This window comes from Staurois parvus, unplaced genomic scaffold, assembly GCF_062004578.1.
Source record: "Staurois parvus isolate SC_StPar_1 unplaced genomic scaffold, SC_StPar_1.0 ptg002292l, whole genome shotgun sequence".
Taxonomy (NCBI): Eukaryota; Metazoa; Chordata; class Amphibia; order Anura; family Ranidae; genus Staurois; species Staurois parvus.
Window position 1 is genome coordinate 1 of NW_028320088.1, and position 21,113 is coordinate 21,113.

At 60.2% G+C, this 21,113-nt stretch overlaps 1 protein-coding gene across 1 annotated transcript; it reads right to left on the reverse strand.

Moving 5' to 3' along the window:
* Positions 1–106: 106 nt before the first annotated feature.
* On the reverse strand, positions 107–21,039 carry LOC149431326 (integrator complex subunit 3-like; the record flags this gene model as incomplete). The annotated part of the gene is made up of 3 exons (XM_089665660.1): positions 19,792–21,039; positions 3,808–3,891; positions 107–190 (listed from the first exon to the last, which is right to left on the reverse strand). Coding segments are annotated over exons 1-3 (237 nt in total), but the record flags the coding sequence as incomplete, so codon positions are not given.
* Between the last annotated feature and the right edge of the window lie 74 nt (positions 21,040–21,113).

The following is a 21,113-nucleotide window of genomic DNA, read 5'->3' on the forward strand; positions in this document are numbered from 1 at the left end:
AGGCATCATCCATGTGAACATGTTGGTATAATTTGCTGGCCTGACACGCCCACCTTCACCTCCCGGGATTTGGATTATGAAGCGTTGTATGCAGTGCAGCACTCACCTTCTGGGCCTGGGCCGGCTCCGACAGCACCACGGTGAACAGTCCCAGACACACCTCCTCGTGCTGGGTGGGTCCTTTACAAACCTGAAACGGGAAAAGGAGAAAATATAATTATATACAATGCCTGACCAATCCGCTGCCTCTGCGCAGGAGCTTCCAGGGACGAAGACCGCTCACTGCTGCTCTCTCCTTGTGCAGAGGGACTGGTCTTGTCTCCGCCCCCTCCTGTGACCAATCCGCTGCCTCTGCGCAGGAGCTTCCAGGGACGAAGACCGCTCACTGCTGCTCTCTCCTTGTGCAGAGGGACTGGTCTTGTCTCCGCCCCCTCCTGTGACCAATCCGCTGCCTCTGCGCAGGAGCTTCCAGGGACGAAGACCGCTCACTGCTGCTCTCTCCTTGTGCAGGGGGACTGGTCTTGTCTCCGCCCCCTCCTGTGACCAATCCGCTGCCTCTGTGCAGGAGCTTCCAGGGATAAAGACCGCTCACTGCTGCTCTCTCCTTGTGCAGGGGGACTGGTCTTGTCTCTGCCCCCTCCTGTGACCAATCCGCTGCCTCTGTGCAGGAGCTTCCAGGGATAAAGACAGCTCACTACTGCTCTCTCCTTGTGCAGGGGGACTGCTCTTGTCTCCGCCCCCTCCTGTACTTGTCTGCAAGCAGCCTGTAGAGGGTGGAGCCTTTTAGGCCCCTCCCACAGCTCTGCTCTCTTCTTGTGCAGGGGGGCTGGTCCGGTCTCCTCCCACTCCTGTACTTGTCCGCTAGCAGCCTGTAGAGGGTGGAGCCTTTTAGGCCCCTCCCACAGCTCTGTTCTCTCTTTGTGCAGGGGGACTGGTCTTGTCTCCGCCCACTCCTGTACTTTTCTGCAAGCAGCCTGTAGAGGGTGGAGCCTTTTAGGCCCCTCCCACTGCTCTGCTCTCTTTGTGCAGGGGGACTGGTCTTGTCTCCGCCCACTCCTGTGCTTTTCTGCAAGCAGCCTGTAGAGGGTGGAGCCTTTTCGGCCCCTCCCACTGCTCTGCTCTCTTTGTGCAGGGGGACTGGTCTTGTCTCCGCCCACTCCTGTACTTTTCTGCAAGCAGCCTGTAGAGGGTGGAGCCTTTAAGGCCCCTCCCACAGCTCTGCGTTCTCACCTTGTGCAGGGTTCAAATTTTGTCTCAACCCCCCTCCTGTAATTATCCTATTGAGCCCCTCCCACAGCTATGCTCTCTCGCATCATGCAAGGTGACAGGTCTTGTCTCCACCCCCCCTCTAATGTCCTCTAGTGGGTGAAGCCTATGCTGGGCCCCTCCCACAGCTCTGCTCTTCTTGTGCAGGGGTACTGGTCTTCTCTTCATTTCCCGCCTGTAGTTTTCTGTTGTGGGTGGAGCCCACAGGGCCACTCCCACAGCACTGCTCTCTCTGCTTGTGCAGGGGGACTGCCCTGGTCTCCTCCCCTCCTGTAGTTTTCTGTAGTGGGTGGAGCCTATAGGGCCACTCCCACAGCTCTGCTCTCTCTGCTTCTGCAGGGAGACTGCTTGTCTCCTCCCCCTCCTATAGTTTCCTGTAGTGGGTGGAGCCTATAGGGCCCCTCCCACAGCTCTGCTCTTTCTGCTTCTGCAGGGGGACTGCTCTCGTCTCCGCCCCTCCTGTAGTTTTCTGTAGTGGGTGGAGCCCATAGGGCCCCTCCCACAGCTCTGCTCTCTCTGCTTATGCAGGGGGACTGCTAGTCTCCTCCCCCCTCCTGTAGGTTTCTGTAGTGGGCGTAGCCTGCTGTCCCCCTCCCACTGCTCTCTCCTAATGCAAGGTGACTGGTCCTGTCTCCACCAACTCCTGCAGATTTATCTAGTGGGTGGAGCCTCTCAGGTTCCTCCCACAGCTCAGCTCTCTGCACAGGCCCAGTGATGTCATTGCCACGTTCACAAGGTAATATCTGGGTTTGTGAAGGTATTTCATGCTCAGAGTGGATTTACATATTTGGGGCTATGGAGGAACATATTCAGGAGGTGCACGCCCCCGAGGAAGAACTGTGAATGGATGAAAAGGCAGTAAACCCCCCCCATCCCCCGTGTGCTCCGGGGCAGAGCTGGAGGAAAGGCAGGAATGGATGAGTCCAGGACCGTGTGCAGTGCAGGTCAGGGGGGCTCTTCTGCTGGAGATCAGAACACGGAAGAGCGCCCCCCACAGGAGGGGCTGGCTGACCAGTAATGTGTACCACGCTTACCTGCATGGTTGCCCCAATTATTGCTTTTCAATCCCAGAACAAATCTTTATTTGGAGTGCTGAGTGTACGCGGTGCCTCCCCCTTCCCCTCCCGCGGCTCCTAATTTCACATCGTCATTCTCATTCCAGAATGTTCCAGGAGATTGGAGGAGATAAGAGACCGAGTTCTCAGAAAAAGAGAAGAGAGGCCCCCGCATCGGCAGCCAGGACCCCTCCTAACTCTCTGACCATCAGCCGTCACATCAGACCTCGCGCCCCCTTTCTGCAGTTCTGAGGATGCAGCGGAGGGGTGCAGGTGGCACAAGATGGCGGCCACATGGCAAGGCTAAACTGAAGCTCCTCCAAAAAGAAGATTCCCCCAGTAGTTTGTGTTTCTGCCCCTCCCACAATGGGGAGGTTCCCCCCAGTAGTATGTGTCTCTGCCCCTCCCACAATGGGGAGGTTCCTTCCAGTAGTTTGTGTCTCTGTCCCTCCCACAATGGGGAGGTTCCCTCCAGTAGTTTGTGTCTCTGCCCCCTCCACAATGGGGAGGTTCCCCCCAGTAGTTTGTGTCTCTGCCCCTCCCACAATGAGATGATTTCCCCCAGTAGAGTGTCTTTGCCCCGCCCACAACAGGGAGCTTTCCCGCCAGTAATTTGTGTCTCTGCCCCTCCCACAATGGGGAGGTTTCCCCCCAGTAGTTGGTGTCTCTGCCCCTCCCACAATGGGGAGGTTTCCCCCCAGTAGTTGGTGTCTCTGCCCCTCCCACAATGGGGAGGTTTCCCCCCAGTAGTTGGTGTCTCTGCCCCTCCCACAATGGGGAGGTTTCCCTCCAGTAGTTTGTGTCTCTACCCCTCCCACAATAGGGAGGTTTCCCTCCAGTAGTTTGTGTCTGCCCCTCCCACAATGGGGAGGTTTCCCTCCAGTAGTTTGTGTCTCTGCCCCGCCCACAATGGGGAGGTTTCCCTCCAGTAGTTGGTGTCTCTGCCCCTCCCACAATGGGGAGGTTTCCCTCCAGTAGTTTGTGTCTCTACCCCTCCCACAATGGGGAGGTTTCCCTCCAGTAGTTTGTGTCTCTACCCCTCCCACAATGGGGAGGTTTCCCTCCAGTAGTTTGTGTCTCGGCCCCTCCCACAATGGGGAGATTTCCCCCCAGTAGTTGGTGTCTCTGCCCCTCCCACAATGGGGAGGTTTCCCTCCAGTAGTTGGTGTCTCTGCCCCTCCCACAATGGGGAGGTTTCCCTCCAGTAGTATGTGTCTCTGCCCCTCCCACAATGTGGAGGTTTCCCTCCAGTAGTATGTGTCTCTGCCCCTCCCACAATGGGGAGGTTTCCCTCCAGTAGTATGTGTCTCTGCCCCTCCCACAATGTGGAGGTTTCCCTCCAGTAGTTTGTGTCTCTGCCCCTCCCACAATGGGGAGGTTCCCTCCAGTAGATTGTGTCTCTGCCCCCTCCACAATGGGGAGGTTCCCCCCAGTAGTTTGTGTCTCTGCCCCTCCCACAATGGGACTCCAATCTGAATGTACTTACGTAAGCGTTGAGGGCGTCATTGGCCTCCCTCTCAGACACGCCGTTGGTCATGGAGGTCACCAGCGCCACACATCGCTCCAGACGCTGAAAGAGAGAAGAGATGAGTGAGGGCCCAGCTATCGACACGCCCATCACACCGCCCACCATATCCGCCTGACACACCCACCATGTCCGCCAGACACACCCACCTTCCTCCCTCCACCCCCAACATGAAGATTCGGCGAGAAGTCAGCTGAGATTTGTTTTTTTAGCTTTGTCACCAGATCAAAATGAACAATTTAGAAGGAGGAGGCGGCATTTCCTCAGTCTCCTCCCCCAGTGATCAGACTGTACATTGTAACTTTGTAGAAGGGGAGGAGCCGGTACATCTGCGCAAGACTGAAGGGGAGGAGCCGGTACACCTGTGCAAGACTGAAGGGGAGGAGCTGCTACACCTGCGCAAGACTGGAGGGGAGGAGCTGGTACGCCTGTGCAAGACTGAAGGGGAGGAGCTGGTACGCCTGCGAAAGACTGAAGGGGAGGAGCCGGTACACCTGCGAAAGACTGCAGGGGAGAAGCCGGTACGCCTGTGCAAGAATGAAGGGGAGGAGCCGGTACACCTGTGCAAGAATGAAGGGGAGGAGCCGGTAAACCTGTGCAAGAATGAAGGGGAGGAGCCGGTACACCGGTGCAAGAATGAAGGGGAGGAGCCGGTACACCTGTGCAAGAATGAAGGGGAGGAGCCGGTACACCTGTGCAAGGCTGGAGGGGAGGAGCCGGTACACCTGTGCAAGGCTGGAGGGGAGGAGCCGGTACACCTGTGCAAGGCTGGAGGGGAGGAGCCGGTACACCTGTGCAAGGCTGGAGGGGAGGAGCCGGTACACCTGTGCAAGGCTGGAGGGGAGGAGCCGGTACACCTGTGCAAGACTGGAGGGGAGGAGCCGGTACACCTGTGCAAGACTGGAGGGGAGGAGCCGGTACACCTGTGCAAGGCTGGAGGGGAGGAGCCGGTACACCTGTGCAAGGCTGGAGGGGAGGAGCCGGTACACCTGTGCAAGGCTGGAGGGGAGGAGCCGGTAAACCTGTGCAAGACTGGAGGGGAGGAGCCGGAGTTGGGCTTTAGGGCAGGAAGTTGCAAATCAGAGGGAGGCGTGGAATCCGGCGCGGTTGTAGGAGATTGATGGTAACGCGGCTCGTTCTCCCGCCAGCCGCAATGAGAAGGTTTCCCGGCGCTCTGTATGAGGGAAGATTGGTCTCCCGGGATCAGCAATTAATAGACCTCATGGATCAGACTGCATGTCTGGGGCCCCGGAGGGAAGATGAATATCGGCTCCGCAGAACACACATCACAACCCACTTAGTGACAGTTGTTGGCGGGGTGGTGGGATCAGTCACAGGTAGGGACAGCGGGGGGAGGGGATGAGGTCATGTGACCACCAAGTGAGAGCATTGGGTCAGGTCATGTGATCAGAGCCAACCAAGTGAGAACATGGTCATGGTCGAAGCCAATATGGTGAGGGCCATTGGGTTAGGTCATGTGGTCACTTAGAACCAATACATTGAAGGCACTGGGTCAGGTCATGTGATCACTCAGAGCCAATGCACTACCAGGACTGGCTCAATAAAGGGAACCTTCCGGAAGAGTTTCCCGGCACAGCCAAGGCTCCGGAACCCCAGCAGGAGGAACACGACCTGCCACCCCGGAACCAGCCCCTCTTCTGGGCATCAGCCAATGGCAGCCTTTAGCTTCGGTCTGGCTCCTCAGCTCTGTCCAGTGACGTTGGCTCAGCACACATTACCGCCCCCCTGACTGCAAGCGGTGACCCCGGAGTCTCCAATGAAAGAAGACGGACTTGAAGAGAAGGCAATTATGGGAGCTCCTGTGTGCTCCCCCGGCAGCCCCACCCCCAGCGCCGGCGGTGAAGGGTTACCCAGATTTGGGTTAGTACATGAAAGACCCCAATTATCCGGCGCAGAGACCAAAGCATTCCGGAGACGAGGCGCGCGGCGGAGCCGCTGAAAGTACAGAATATTACACATTCCCTTTGAGTTCCATCAGCTCAGGAAAACTAACAGCTCCTCCGGGCCCCGAGCCGCCAGTACAAAGGTTCGCTGATGGCGTTCCGAGGGCCCGCCGCATACAGAACGCTCACTAATGGGGAGAACGGAGTCCCGGTTTACCCTTTCCTGGCCGGGAGATATGAAGCTACAGAGAGCGATGGATAGACAACTCAATGACCGGCCCACAGCCAACTGATGGCCATACACGGGGCAACGCTCAGACCGGCCCACAGCCAACTGATGGCCATACACGGGGCAACGCTCAGACCGGCCCACACCCGACGGATACCCATACACGGGGCAACGCTCAGACCGGCCCACAGCCAACTGATGGCCATACACGGGGCAACGCTCAGACCGGCCCACACCCGACGGATACCCATACACGGGGCAACGCTCAGACCGGCCCACAGCCAACTGATGGCCATACACGGGGAAACGCTCAGACCGGCCCACAGCCAACTGATGGCCATACACGGGGCAACGCTCAGACCGGCCCACAGCCAACTGATACCCATACACGGGGCAACGCTCAGACCGGCCCAATGCCAACTGATGGCCATACACGGGGCAACGCTCAGACCGGCCCACAGCCAACTGATGGCCATACACGGGGAAACGCTCAGACCGGCCCACAGCCGACGGATACCCATACACGGGGCAACGCTCAGACCGGCCCACAGCCAACTGATGGCCATACACGGGGCAACGCTCAGACCGGCCCACAGCCAACTGATGGCCATACACGGGGCAACGCTCAGACCGGCCCATAGCCAACTGATGGCCATACACGGGGCCACGCTCAGACCGGCCCACAGCCAACTGATGGCCATACACGGGGCAACGCTCAGACCGGCCCATAGCCAACTGATACCCATACACGGGGCAACGCTCAGACCGGTCCACAGCCAACTGATACCCATACACGGGGCAACGCTCAGACCGGCCCAAAGCTGACTGATGGCCATACACGGGGCAACGCTCAGACCGGCCCACAGCCAACTGATGGCCATACACGGGGCAACGCTCAGACCGGCCCACAGCCGACGGATACCCATACACGGGGCAACGCTCAGACCGGCCCACAGCCAACTGATACCCATACACGGGGCAATGCTCAGACCGGCCCACAGACGACTAATGGCCATACACGGGGCAACGCTGAGACCGTCCCACAGCCAACTGATGGCCATACACGGGGCAACGCTCAGACCAGCCCACAGCCAACTGATACCCATACACGGGGCAACGCTCAGACCGGCCCACAGCCGACTGATGGCCATACACTGGGCAACGCTCAGACCGGTCCACAGCCAACTGATGGCCATACACGGGGCAACGCTGAGACCGGCCCACAGCCAACTGATGGCCATACACGGGGCAACGCTCAGACCGGTCCACAGCCAACTGATGGCCATACACGGGGCAACGCTCAGACCGGCCCACAGCCGACTGATGGCCATACTCGGGGCAACGCTCAGACCGGCCCACAGCCGACTGATACCCATACACGGGGCAACGCGCAGACCGGCCCACAGCCGACTGATACCCATACACGGGGCACGCTGAGACCGGCCCACAGCCAACTGATGGCCATACACGGGGCAACGCTCAGACCGGCCCATAGCCAACTGATGGCCATACACGGGGCCACGCTCAGACCGGCCCACAGCCAACTGATGGCCATACACGGGGCAACGCTCAGACCGGCCCACAGCCAACTGATGGCCATACACGGGGCAACGCTCAGACCGGCCCACAGCCGACGGATACCCATACACGGGGCAACGCTCAGACCGGCCCACAGCCAACTGATACCCATACACGGGGCAACGCTCAGACCGGCCCACAGCCAACTGATGGCCATACACGGGGAAACGCTCAGACCGGCCCACAGCCAACTGATGGCCATACACGGGGCAACGCTCAGACCGGCCCACAGCCAACTGATGGCCATACACGGGGCAACGCTCAGACCGGCCCATAGCCAACTGATGGCCATACACGGGGCCACGCTCAGACCGGCCCACAGCCAACTGATGGCCATACACGGGGCAACGCTCAGACCGGCCCATAGCCAACTGATACCCATACACGGGGCAACGCTCAGACCGGTCCACAGCCAACTGATACCCATACACGGGGCAACGCTCAGACCGGCCCAAAGCTGACTGATGGCCATACACGGGGCAACGCTCAGACCGGCCCACAGCCAACTGATGGCCATACACGGGGCAACGCTCAGACCGGCCCACAGCCGACGGATACCCATACACGGGGCAACGCTCAGACCGGCCCACAGCCAACTGATACCCATACACGGGGCAATGCTCAGACCGGCCCACAGACGACTAATGGCCATACACGGGGCAACGCTGAGACCGTCCCACAGCCAACTGATGGCCATACACGGGGCAACGCTCAGACCAGCCCACAGCCAACTGATACCCATACACGGGGCAACGCTCAGACCGGCCCACAGCCGACTGATGGCCATACACTGGGCAACGCTCAGACCGGTCCACAGCCAACTGATGGCCATACACGGGGCAACGCTCAGACCGGCCCACAGCCAACTGATGGCCATACACGGGGCAACGCTCAGACCGGTCCACAGCCAACTGATGGCCATACACGGGGCAACGCTCAGACCGGCCCACAGCCGACTGATGGCCATACTCGGGGCAACGCTCAGACCGGCCCACAGCCGACTGATACCCATACACGGGGCAACGCGCAGACCGGCCCACAGCCGACTGATGGCCATACACGGGGCAACGCTCAGACCGGCCCATAGCCAACTGATGGCCATACACGGGGCAACGCTCAGACCGGTCCACAGCCAACTGATGGCCATACATGGGGCAACGCTCAGACCGGCCCATAGCCAACTAATACCCATACACGGGGCAACGCCAAGACCGGTCCACAGCCAACTGATGGCCATACACGGGGCAACGCTCAGACCGGCCCACAGCGGATTGATACCCATACACGGGGCAACGCGCAGACCGGCCCACAGCCGACTGATACCCATACACGGGGCACGCTGAGACCAGCCCACAGCCAACTGATGGCCATACACGGGGCAATGCTCAGACCGGTCCACAGCCGACTGATGGCCATACACGGGGCAACGCTCAGACCGGCCCATAGCCAACTGATGGCCATACACGGGGCAACGCCCCGATGTATTCCACGAGTCTGGAATACATCAGAAAACAGACGGGACAGTAGGGTTAGTGTCTGAGAAACACTGTGAAAGGGGTGGAACCGTGGGGGTGGAATCTGGGGAAAAAAACAGTACGGAGCTGGAACTGTGGTGGTGGAATTTGGGGAACACCAGGAGGGAGGTGGGACTGTGTGGGTGGAGTTTGGGGAACACCAGGAGGGAGGTGGGACTGTGATGGTGGAGTTTGGGGAACACCAGGAGGGAGGTGGGACTGTGTGGGTGGAGTTTGGGGAACACCAAGAGGGAGGTGGAACTGTGTGGGTGGAGTTTGGGGAACACCAGGAGGGAGGTGGGACTGTGTGGGTGGAGTTTGGGGAACACCAAGAGGGAGGTGGGATTGTGTGGGTGGAGTTTGGGGAACACCAGGAGGGAGGTGGGACTGTGATGGTGGAGTTTGGGGAACACCTGGAGGGAGGTGGGACTGTGTGGGTGGAGTTTGGGGAACACCTGGAGGGAGGTGGGACTGTGTGGGTGGAGTTTGGGGAACACCAGGAGGGAGGTGGGACTGTGTGGGTGGAGTTTGGGGAACACCAGGAGGGAGGTGGGACTGTGATGGTGGAGTTTGGGGAACACCAGGAGGGAGGTGGGACTGTGTGGGTGGAGTTTGGGGAACACCTGGAGGGAGGTGGGACTGTAATGGTGGAGTTTGGGGAACACCAGGAGGGAGGTGGGACTGTGACGGTGGAGTTTGGGGAACACCAGGAGGGAGGTGGGACTGTGACGGTGGAGTTTGGGGAACACCAGGAGGGAGGTGGGACTGTGACGGTGGAGTTTGGGGAACACCAGGAGGGAGGTAGGACTTCGGGGGGCAGAGTCTGGGAACCTCCATGAAGGAGGTAGGACTTTGGGGGCAGAGTGTGGGAACACCATGAAGGAGGTAGGACTTCGGGGGCAGAGTGGGGGAACACCTGGAAGGAGGTAGGACTTTGGGGGCAGAGTGGGGGACCACCTGGAAGGAGGTAGGACTTTGGGGGCAGAGTGGGGGACCACCTGGAAGGAGGTAGGACTTCGGGGGGCAGAGTGTGGGAACACCTGGAAGGAGGTAGGACTTTGGGGGCAGAGTGGGGGACCACCTGGAAGGAGGTAGGACTTTGGGGGCAGAGTGGGGGACCACCTGGAAGGAGGTAGGACTTCGGGGGGCAGAGTGTGGGGACCACCTGGAAGGAGGTAGGACTTTGGGGGCAGAGTGGGGGACCACCTGGAAGGAGGTAGGACTTCGGGGGCAGAGTGGGGGACCACCTGGAAGGAGGTGTAGAGTCATCAGAGCTGTGAAGTGTTGTTGCCTATCCTTGCCAGCACACGGCACAGCGGGGGTGGGGGGTGGTAGTACTAGGGCTCAGCATATTTATGTTGGCGTTTGGCTGCATTCATCCTTCTAGATTTCCTGACAACGAAGGGCGCCAAATTAGGTCAGAACCCGCAAGGAGCCGCGTGCAGCGAAGGCCGCGCTGACCTAATTGTAAGAAATACAGCGGAGCGCCGAGTGTTGCCATACCAACCATTTCATCGTCTGAAGACTCGCGGCTCTGAAATATGGAGCTCATTTCCTACATTCAATTATCGCGGATCAACTATTTTTTTAGCCCAGACGAGCGCGAGAAAAACACCCGCCAACCGCTCCACCGCCAACCGCTCCGCCGCCAACCGCTCCGCCGCCAAGTGACGCCGTTTGCTGGACTGGGGCAATTATTCTTAAAGGCGAACTCTGGCCTTCCATTCACTCCTCTACAGGTGTACCGGCCCCTCCCCTCAGGCTTGCACAGGTGTACCGGCCCCTCCCCTCAGGCTTGCACAGGTGTACCGGCCCCTCCCCTCAGGCTTGCACAGGTGTACCGGCCCCTCCCCTTCAGGCTTGCACAGGTGTACCGGCCCCTCCCCTTCAGGACTGCACAGGTGTACCGGCCCCTCCCTTTCAGGACTGCACAGGTGTACCGGCCCCTCCCCTTCAGGACTGCACAGGTGTACCGGCTCCTCCCCTTCAGGACTGCACAGGTGTACCTGCTCCTCCCCTTCAGGACTGCACAGGTGTACCTGCTCCTCCCCTTCAGGACTGCACAGGTGTACCTGCTCCTCCCCTTCAGGACTGCACAGGTGTACCTGCTCCTCCCCTTCAGGACTGCACAGGTGTACCTGCTCCTCTCCTTCAGGACTGCACAGGTGTACCTGCTCCTCCCCTTCAGGACTGCACAGGTGTACCTGCTCCTCCCCTTCAGGACTGCACAGGTGTACCTGCTCCTCCCCTTCAGGACTGCACAGGTGTACCTGCTCCTCCCCTTCAGGACTGCACAGGTGTACCTGCTCCTCCCCTTCAGGACTGCACAGGTGTACCTGCTCCTCCCCTTCAGGACTGCACAGGTGTACCTGCTCCTCCCCTTCAGGACTGCACAGGTGTACCTGCTCCTCCCCTTCAGTCTTGCACAGACTGTCATTGGTGGTCAGAGTTAACTGGCTGAAAACATTATACATGGCTCCACCCCCTCTGGCTTTGTATTGGCCATGTGAGTCGGGTGGGATTCCACTAACACAGGCATCAAATGGCGAAGCGCGGTCCGTACACGGATGAGGGACAGTCCTGTCCTGTCTGCTACTGTCACCTTCAGCTGCCTGTGTGAAATCTAAGGGGGGGGGACTGCGGCGTAAAGGGGGGGGGGGACTGCGACGTAAAGGGGGAGGGACTGCGACGTCAAGGGGGGGGGGACTGCGACGTCAAGGGGGGGGGGACTGCGACGTCGGGGGGGGGACTGCGACGTAAAGGGGGGGGACTGCGACGTAAAGGGGGGGGGGGACTGCGACGTCAAGGGGGGGGGGGGACTGCGACGTCAAGGGGGGGGGGGGGGACTGCGACGTCAAGGGGGGGGGGGGACTGCGACGTCAAGGGGGGGGGGACTGCGACGTCAAGGGGGGGGGGACTGCGACGTCAAGGGGGGGGGGACTGCGACGTCAAGGGGGGGGGGGGGGACTGCGACGTCAAGGGGGGGGGGGACTGCGACGTCAAGGGGGGGGGGACTGCGACGTCAAGGGGGGGGGGGGACTGCGACGTCAAGGGGGGGGGGGGACTGCGACGTCAAGGGGGGGGGGGGACTGCGACGTCAAGGGGGGGGGACTGCGACGTCAAGGGGGGGGGACTGCGACGTCAAGGGGGGGGGACTGCGACGTCAAGGGGGGGGGACTGCGACGTCAAGGGGGGGGACTGCGAAGTCAAGGGGGGGGACTGCGACGTCAAGGGGGGGGACTGCGACATCAAGGGGGGGACTGCGACGTCAAGGGGGGGACTGCGACGTCAAGGGGGGGGACTGCGACGTCAAGGGGGGGGACTGCGACGTCAAGGGGGGGGACTGCGACGTCAAGGGGGGGGACTGCGACGTCAAGGGGGGGGACTGCGACGTATGCGGGGGCTGCGGTATAAAGAAGGGCTGAAAGAGCACAAACATGAGACCTCCATGAACTTCCAATTCAACACCCCCATACTAAGGAGACAGGAGAACCTGGCATGAAACCTAACTCACCCCAAGTACGGGGTGGAGTGCTCCTTTAAGAGGGGTCTCGCCGGTAGAGATAGAAGAACCCGGCATGCCCCAGCCTTGGGTGGAGTGCTCCTTTAAGAGAGGTCACACTGGTGGAGATAGAAGAACCCAGCATGCCCCAGCCTTGGGTGGAGTGCTCCTTAAAGAGGAGTCTCTTCGGTGGAGATAGAAGAACCCGGCATGCCCCAGCCTTGGGTGGAGTGCTCCTTTAATAGGGGTCTCTCCGGTGGTAATAGAACCCTGCATGCCCCAGCCTTGGGTGGAGTGCTCCTTTAAGAGGGGGTCTCTCCGGTGGAGATCGAAGAACCCCGCATACCCCAGCCTTGGGTGGAGTGCTCCTTTAAGAGGGGTCTCTCCAGTGGAGATAGAAGAACCCCGCATGCCCCAGCCTTGGGTGGAGTGCTCCTTTAAGAGGGGGTCTCTCCAGTGGAGATAGAAAACCCAGCATGCCCCAGCCTTGGGTGGAGTGCTCCTTAAAGAGGGGTCACACTGGTGGATATAGAATAACCCGGCATGCCCCAGCCTTGGGTGGAGTGCTCCTTTAAGAGGGGTCTCTCCAGTGGAGATAGAAGAACCCAGCATGCCCCAGCCTTGGGTGGAGTGCTCCTTTAAGAGGGGGTCTCTCCAGTGGAGATAGAACCCAGCATGCCCCAACCTTGGGTGGAGTGCTCCTTTAAGAGGGGTCTCGCCAGTGGATATAGAATAACCCGGCATGCCCCAGCCTTGGGTGGAGTGCTCCTTTAAGCGTGCAATGGCTGGCTGGGATTGCACAATACAAACCCCGGCTCAGCCGTTTTCCGCCCCGCTCCGGCGCTCGCTATCTCGCCGCGCAGATTACAACACAAAGAGCGTATTCTTAGCTCCCGACAAGAAGAACTCTCGCAGAGAAACCCGCCGCCTCTTCTCCGGGATGGCGGAGCGGCTCCCCCCGGGGCTCGCTCCACGGCGCCTAACAATGGCGCGAATTAATCACAGGTTACACAATACAGATGGTTCTCATTACACGCCGCAACCGCCTGCCAAAGACGAGCGGAAAGAATAAATAATCCGCCGCGAACGCAAATAAACAGGAAAAAAACGTATTACTGCGAGGCGCTCGGGGGCGGTCGGCGAGCGGAGGGTTAAACGCGGGGGTCACAGCGACGAGGCGGAACGGACGCGGGGTGTAAAAGGGTGATAATTATCCACCTCGTAAAACCAGCGGCGAGGGTCCCAGGACGGCGCGTCCAACCCCAAGGCTAATGACGGCGGCGGATTAACTACTTTATTAATCAGTTTGTTTTCATCTGGCCTGAGGCGCGGACCGCGCTTAACCGGGAAAAAAACCGCCATTATCCCATCGAGGTCTCCTCGCCAAATGCGGCGAATGGGATAAAAGAGAAAAGGGGGAGAGGGGGGGGGGGGGGTCACCCAGGTCGATGTAAAAAAAAAAAGTACAAACATGAAAACGGCGGCGAATAGTGCGTCCAATTTCAGAGCCGAGTCTTAATGGGATGTAACAGCTGCTGGGAAAATCACCATTACTGAGAGAGCGGCACGTCGCGCCACGACGCAATGTACCTTCACAGCAATTTGCCGTCTCCTCGCCGCTCCACGCAACCAGAATAAATGATACAAATGAAACAAAAATGCAAATTTAAAAAGAAAAAAAAAAAAAAAAAAGAGCGACGGCGGGAAAAGGACTAAAAATAAATGAAATCCCGACAAATTCTGTAAGGGGGGGGGAGGGGAGGTGGCGCCACAACGTTCCACAGGTAAGAAAATCCAATCAACCGATTGGGGAATATGGAGCTGGGAATACGCCCCGAGGCCAACGCGGAGCTCGGAATACGCCCCGAGGCCAACGCGGAGCTCGGAATACGCCCCGAGGCCAACGCGGAGCTGGGAATACGTCCCCGAGGCCAACGCGGAGCTCGGAATACGTCCCGAGGCCAACGCGGAGCTGGGAATACGTCTCCGAGACCAACGCGGAGCTGGGAATACGCCCCGAGGCCAACGCGGAGCTCGGAATACGCCCCGAGGCCAACGCGGAGCTCGGAATACGCCCCGAGGCCAACGCGGAGCTGGGAATACCGCCCCGAGGCCAACGCGGAGCTGGGAATACGTCCCCGAGGCCAACGCGGAGCTCGGAATACGTCCCCGAGACCAACGCGGAGCTGGGAATACGTCCCCGAGGCCAACGCGGAGCTGGGAATACGTCCCCGAGGCCAACGCGGAGCTGGGAATACGCCCCCGAGGCCAACGCGGAGCTCGGAATACGCCCCGAGGCCAACGCGGAGCTCGGAATACGCCCCGAGGCCAACGCGGAGCTGGGAATACGTCCCCGAGGCCAACGCGGAGCTGGGAATACGTCCCCGAGGCCAACGCGGAGCTGGGAATACGCCCCGAGACCCTCCGTGGAGCTCCGCCTACGCCCCGAGACCCTCCGTGGAGCTCCGCCTACGCCCCGAGACCCTCCGTGGAGCTCCGCCTACGCCCCGAGACCCTCCGTGGAGCTCCGCCTACGCCCCGAGACCCTCCGGGGAGCTCCGCCTACGCCCCGAGACCCTCCGGGGAGCTCCGCCTACGCCCCGAGACCCTCCGGGGAGCTCCGCCTACGCCCCGAGACCCTCCGGGGAGCTCCGCCTACGCCCCGAGACCCTCCGGGGAGCTCCGCCTACGCCCCGAGACCCTCCGGGGAGCTCCGCCTACGCCCCGAGACCCTCCGGGGAGCTCCGCCTACGCCCCGAGACCCTCCGGGGAGCTCAGCCTACGCCCCGAGACCCTCCGGGGAGCTCAGCCTACGCCCCGAGACCCTCCGGGGAGCTCAGCCTACGCCCCGAGACCCTCCGGGGAGCTCAGCCTACGCCCCGAGACCCTCCGGGGAGCTCAGCCTACGCCCCGAGACCCTCCGGGGAGCTCAGCCTACGCCCCGAGACCCTCCGGGGAGCTCAGCCTACGCCCCGAGACCCTCCGGGGAGCTCAGTCTACGCCCCGAGACCAACACGGAGCTCAGTCTACGCCCCGAGACCCTCCGGGGAGCTCAGCCTACGCCCCGAGACCCTCCGGGGAGCTCAGCCTACGCCCCGAGACCCTCCGGGGAGCTCAGCCTACGCCCCGAGACCCTCCGGGGAGCTCAGCCTACGCCCCGAGACCCTCCGGGGAGCTCAGCCTACGCCCCGAGACCCTCCGGGGAGCTCCGCCTACGCCCCGAGACCCTCCGGGGAGCTCAGCCTACGCCCCGAGACCCTCCGGGGAGCTCAGCCTACGCCCCGAGACCCTCCGGGGAGCTCAGCCTACGCCCCGAGACCCTCCGGGGAGCTCAGCCTACGCCCCGAGACCCTCCGGGGAGCTCAGCCTACGCCCCGAGACCCTCCGGGGAGCTCAGCCTACGCCCCGAGACCCTCCGGGGAGCTCAGTCTACGCCCCGAGACCCTCCGGGGAGCTCAGTCTACGCCCCGAGACCAACACGGAGCTCAGTCTACGCCCTGAGACCCTCCGGGGAGCTCAGTCTGCGCCCCGAGACCCTCCATGGAGCTCAGTCTACGCCCCGAGACCAACACGGAGCTCAGTCTACGCCCCGAGACCCTCCATGTGGCTCAGTCTGCGCCCCGAGACCCTCCATGGAGCTCAGTCTACGCCCCGAGACCCTCCATGGAGCTCAGTCTACACACCCATTCCTCTTGACTGACAGCCACCCATCATTTGATGTTTGCATAACTCCTCCCACTGCTTGCATCAGGATTGAGTACTGATGGCACCCTGCTGGCCCCTCCCACCAGCCTTGATCTGCCTGTATTGCATAGAAAATCACAGAGACAAAGTGATGACATCATTGGGTCTATACTAAGGTATGGAATAAAGAGAGAGACTTTATAAATATCATCATGTTGATGGGGGGAGGGGTGGTGCGGGGGGGGGGGGGGGAGAGGGGGGGACCAGGGAGGCAAATTGTAGGCAGATTAAACGTCAGCTTAAGAATCAAAGGTGGAAATTATGGGGGAGGATTGGAGAGTGCGCTGGAATTTGCGTCATTTATTAATTCACACTCCACGGACCCCGTGCAGTTCACGTTTCCAGACACGTGAGCTCCATAATCTCCTCCTGACGTGTCGGGGGATCAGAGGGAACGTTCATCGGCTCCGGCACATTCCGGGAAGGAAACGCGGTCACGGCCGTCACCGACATACCAAGAGACCTTCCGGGAGGGCGGCCAATGGCGGATCCGGAACATCAGTGCTGCAGCCAATCAGAAGACAGCTCTGCTGACCGATATCAGCTCCAAACGGCCAAAGTGATGTGCGCCTCAGCGGTCATGTGACCTCTCCACACCTCGGGCGAGCCACCTGCTGGGGTTACCCCGGGACACACCCACCTCCTCCTGTGACCCCAACATTCCTCTGCTGCAGGGGCCACCCCCCCGTACACTCCAGTGACCCCAATGTCTCCAATCAGAGAAAACCATCACTCCTGTACCCCCATGATCCCGTCCAATGAGGTGACCCCAATGTCTCCAATCACCCCAACATCTCAGTGACCTCAGTGATCCCTATTCACTCCTGTGTTTCCACTAACCCCAGAGCCCCCCGCGTCACCCCCCCCCCCACAGCCTCCCGTGTCACCCGGCGACCCCCGCAGCCTCCCGCGTCACCCGGCGACCCCCGCAGCCTCCCGCGTCCCCCGGCGACCCCCAGACCGTCCTTATAGAGAAGCTGCTTTACTGCCAGAGGATTTGTATTTCTGTCCATCCAGTCCTGAGATTTGCACAGCTCTGCCAGTCTGGTGACCGGTTCTTCTCTCTGCAGTAGGAAACCAATGCAGTTAGATCACCAACCCCCCCCCCCCCCCCACCTGGGACTGGACCATGAAAGGAGAAGCAGCGGAATGATCACATTCTCTCTCTGTCACTCTGCTTTATCCTTCTATCAGCAGGCTTGTTAGCTGTGAGAAATGCAGCACCGCTGACTGGCTCTTTGTGCTGCTTCCCCCATAAAGTGTGAGCTCTGCTGTACAGGGACTGTAGGTGCCATCTATCCTGACAACGTCCTGGTATGGTGAAGATGTGGCTTGTCCAGGTTGTCACGCAGATAGAAGGACACTCCTATAACAGAGGTGGTGATTGGACCAGAAACGTCACATGATCCCCATAGACCCAAGTAACAGGTGTCGCCTGCCCTGACCTCCGACCTCTGCACTGCTACTTCCTCATCTCTGCCATGGTGCAGCCGGCTCCAGTGGGGTCCGCACTCCTCCTGCCTGGTCCAAGCTGTTTATCCAGTACTCCTCCTCCGCCCACCAATGGCCATCAATACAGAGTCCCCACCAATACAGAGTCCCCCACCAATGGCCACCAATACAGAGTCCCCCACCAACGGCCACCAATACAGAGTCCCCCACCAACGGCCACCAATACAGAGTCCCCCACCAACGGCCACCAATACAGAGTCCCCCACCAACGGCCACCAATACAGAGTCCCCCACCAACGGCCACCAATACAGAGTCCCCCACCAACGGCCACCAATACAGAGTCCCCCACCAACGGCCACCAATACAGAGTCCCCACCAACGGCCACCAATACAGAGTCCCCACCAACGGCCACCAATACGGAGTCCCCCACCAACGGCCACCAATACGGAGTCCCCCACCAACGGCCATCAATACGGAGTCCCCACCAATGACCATCAATACGGCGTCCCCACCAATGGCCATCAATATGGAGTCCCCACCAATATGGCGTCCCCACCAATGGCCATCAATACGGAGTCCCCACCAATGGCCATCAATACGGAGTCCCCACCAATGGCCATCAATACGGAGTCCCCACCAATGGCCATCAATACGGAGTCCCCACCAATGGCCATCAATACGGAGTCCCCATCAATGGCCATCAATACGGAGTCCCCACCAATGGCCATCAATACGGAGTCCCCACCAATGGCCATCAATACGGAGTCCCCACCAATGGCCATCAATACGGAGTCCCCACCAATGGCCATCAATACGGAGTCCCCACCAATGGCCATCAATACGGAGTCCCCACCAATATCCCTGATGCTAGCAGTGGTAGGATTTCTGACTGGCTGCGGCCTCTAATGCACATTGTGAGAAGCTCCCAGTGTGCAGTGACATCAGGGGAAGCCATTCCAGTCCAGGGGAGGAGCCGGTAAACCTGTGCAAGACTGCAGGGGAGGAGCCGGCGCACTTGGGCAAGACTGCAGGGGAGGAGCCGGCGCACTTGGGCAAGACTGCAGGGGAGGAGCCGGCGCACCTGGGCAAGACTGCAGGGGAGGAGCCGGCGCACCTGGGCAAGACTGCAGGGGAGGAGCCGGCGCACCTGGGCAAGACTGGAAGGGAGGATCCGGCGCACCTGGGCAAGACTGCAGGGGAGGAGCCGGCACACCTGTGCAAGACTGAAGGGGAGGAGCCGGTACACGTGTGCAAGACTGAAGGGGAGGAGCCGGTACACCTGTGCAAGACTGAAGGGGAGGAGCCGGTACACTTGTGCCAGACTGAAGGGGGGCCCGGGGGGCACTCCACTTCACTGGACACCCCAGAACCCCCTCAATGTTTGTACCAATCACTAATGCCGAATTTCATCATCAGTAGCCGCAGGACTTCCTGCAATTCGATCACAACAGCAACACCATACACCCCATGGAGCCAGATGTGAGCCCCGCCCACTGGGAGGCGGTGCCCAGAACAGTCACAGCGTTCGATGATCTGTGTCCAGAACTACAACTCCCAGCATGACACCATAGGGAAGATGGGAGGAATCCCCATAACGACATTTAACTCTGCAGTGACAGGAAGTCCCACCCCCGAGGAACCGGTCAGGGCAGACACATGACGGATTGCACTGCTGACATGTTGTAGGCCCCGGGGCTGCCATCCTGATCCTACCATGGACTGCAGGCAGGATGGAGATGACAGCCGGGGAGAAGAAGCGAGATTCCCCCCCCCCCCACACCATTGGTGGCCTCCTGAACATACCGGCTGCCTGGCTTCAGGACTTCCTATATGACCGGCTGCTGCCAATGAGTGCCAGACACCCTCCATGGTGCCAGACATCCTCCATGGTGCCGGGGGGGAACCAGCACGCCCACACCGAGAGGTCAGCCGGCATTATCCTCCCGTGACCGGTTCCCTTTACAGCCCCATATTCTGTGGCCCCTGAGGGGGTGGGGTGGAGGGCCCCTCTCTCTGTTACCTCTTCCAGCTCATCCTTGGCGTCCAGGCTGGTGGAGATGAATAACTTGCTCTTCGCCTTCTGCTCCATGTTGGGGCCCCGGGTGTCGCCGTCCTGCGTTTACACCCTGTGGGGGGCGGGGATTGTCATACGATGGGCGAGGGTGGAGGAGGGGGGCCTGTCTCTGTGTACGGGGGGGGAGGGGTTATGTACTTATTAAAAATCAAGATCCTGATTGGGCGATGGGAGTGAAGGAGATTTTGGGGACATCTAGACTCAAACGGGGGAGGGGGTGATCTAGAATGAGGGGGGGTTGTATGGGGCCCTAACCTGTATATTTGGGGCTCTGCAGAAAGGGCAAAGCAACGGGGGGGGGGGCAAAGAATCAGGGGGCCCTGAAATACAAGGGGCCCCTGGGTGTAGATCTCAGCTGAGGATCTGCAAGTGTATAAGGAAGAAGGGGCCCCTGGCTGAGTACTGGGGAATCTATGTGGCTTCAGGGGCCCCTGGCTGTCTACTAGGGGCCTATATCAAAAGAGGGGCCCCTGGTTTCGTACTGGGGAGCCTATGTGCCTTCAGGGGCCCCTAGCTATGTATTAAAGGCCTATGTGTAAGGAGGGGCCCCTGGCTGGTCCTACAATTAAAGAGGGGCCACCGACTCTAGGTGCCGTAGAGGATATAAGGGGTCCCTGTAGGTAAAGAGTGGCCCCCGGCTACCTATTCCTACTCTAGATGTCTTAAAGTGCCCTAAAGGATATAAAGGGGCCCCTGGTTGTCTATTGGGGCCCTCTGTGTAAGGAGGGGCCCCTGGTTATAGGCACCCTAGAGGGTATAAGGCCCTTGGCTGTCTTCTAGTGCCCCAAGGGGTACAAAGGGGCCCCTGACTGTCAATAAGGGGCCCTAAGGGTTAAAAATGGGCCCCTTCGTGCCTATAAGGAATATAAAGGGGCCCTAGGGTGTCTTTTCGTGCCCTATGGGGTACAAGGGGCCCCTACGTGTCTAAAAGAGGTATAAAGGGGCCCCTGGCTGTCTGTTAGGGGCCCTATGGGGAATTAGGGCCCTATCCTGCCTGAATGAACCCAAACCGTTGACTGAAGGCCCTATGCGGATTCAGGGGCCCTATGTGAATTGAGGGGCCCCTGTCTGGGTACTGAGGCGCTCTGTTCCGCGGCGCCCCGGCCCTCTCCCAGCACACACAGGAAACCATCCACAGCTCAACAACCGGCCGGAAGCGCCCGCCCCGCTCCACAGCCACCATCCAATCACAGAGCGGGTAGCCGCTAGACTGACAGCGCAGCGCACCGCCCACCGGCGTGACGTCACCACTCCCGCCAATAGCGGCC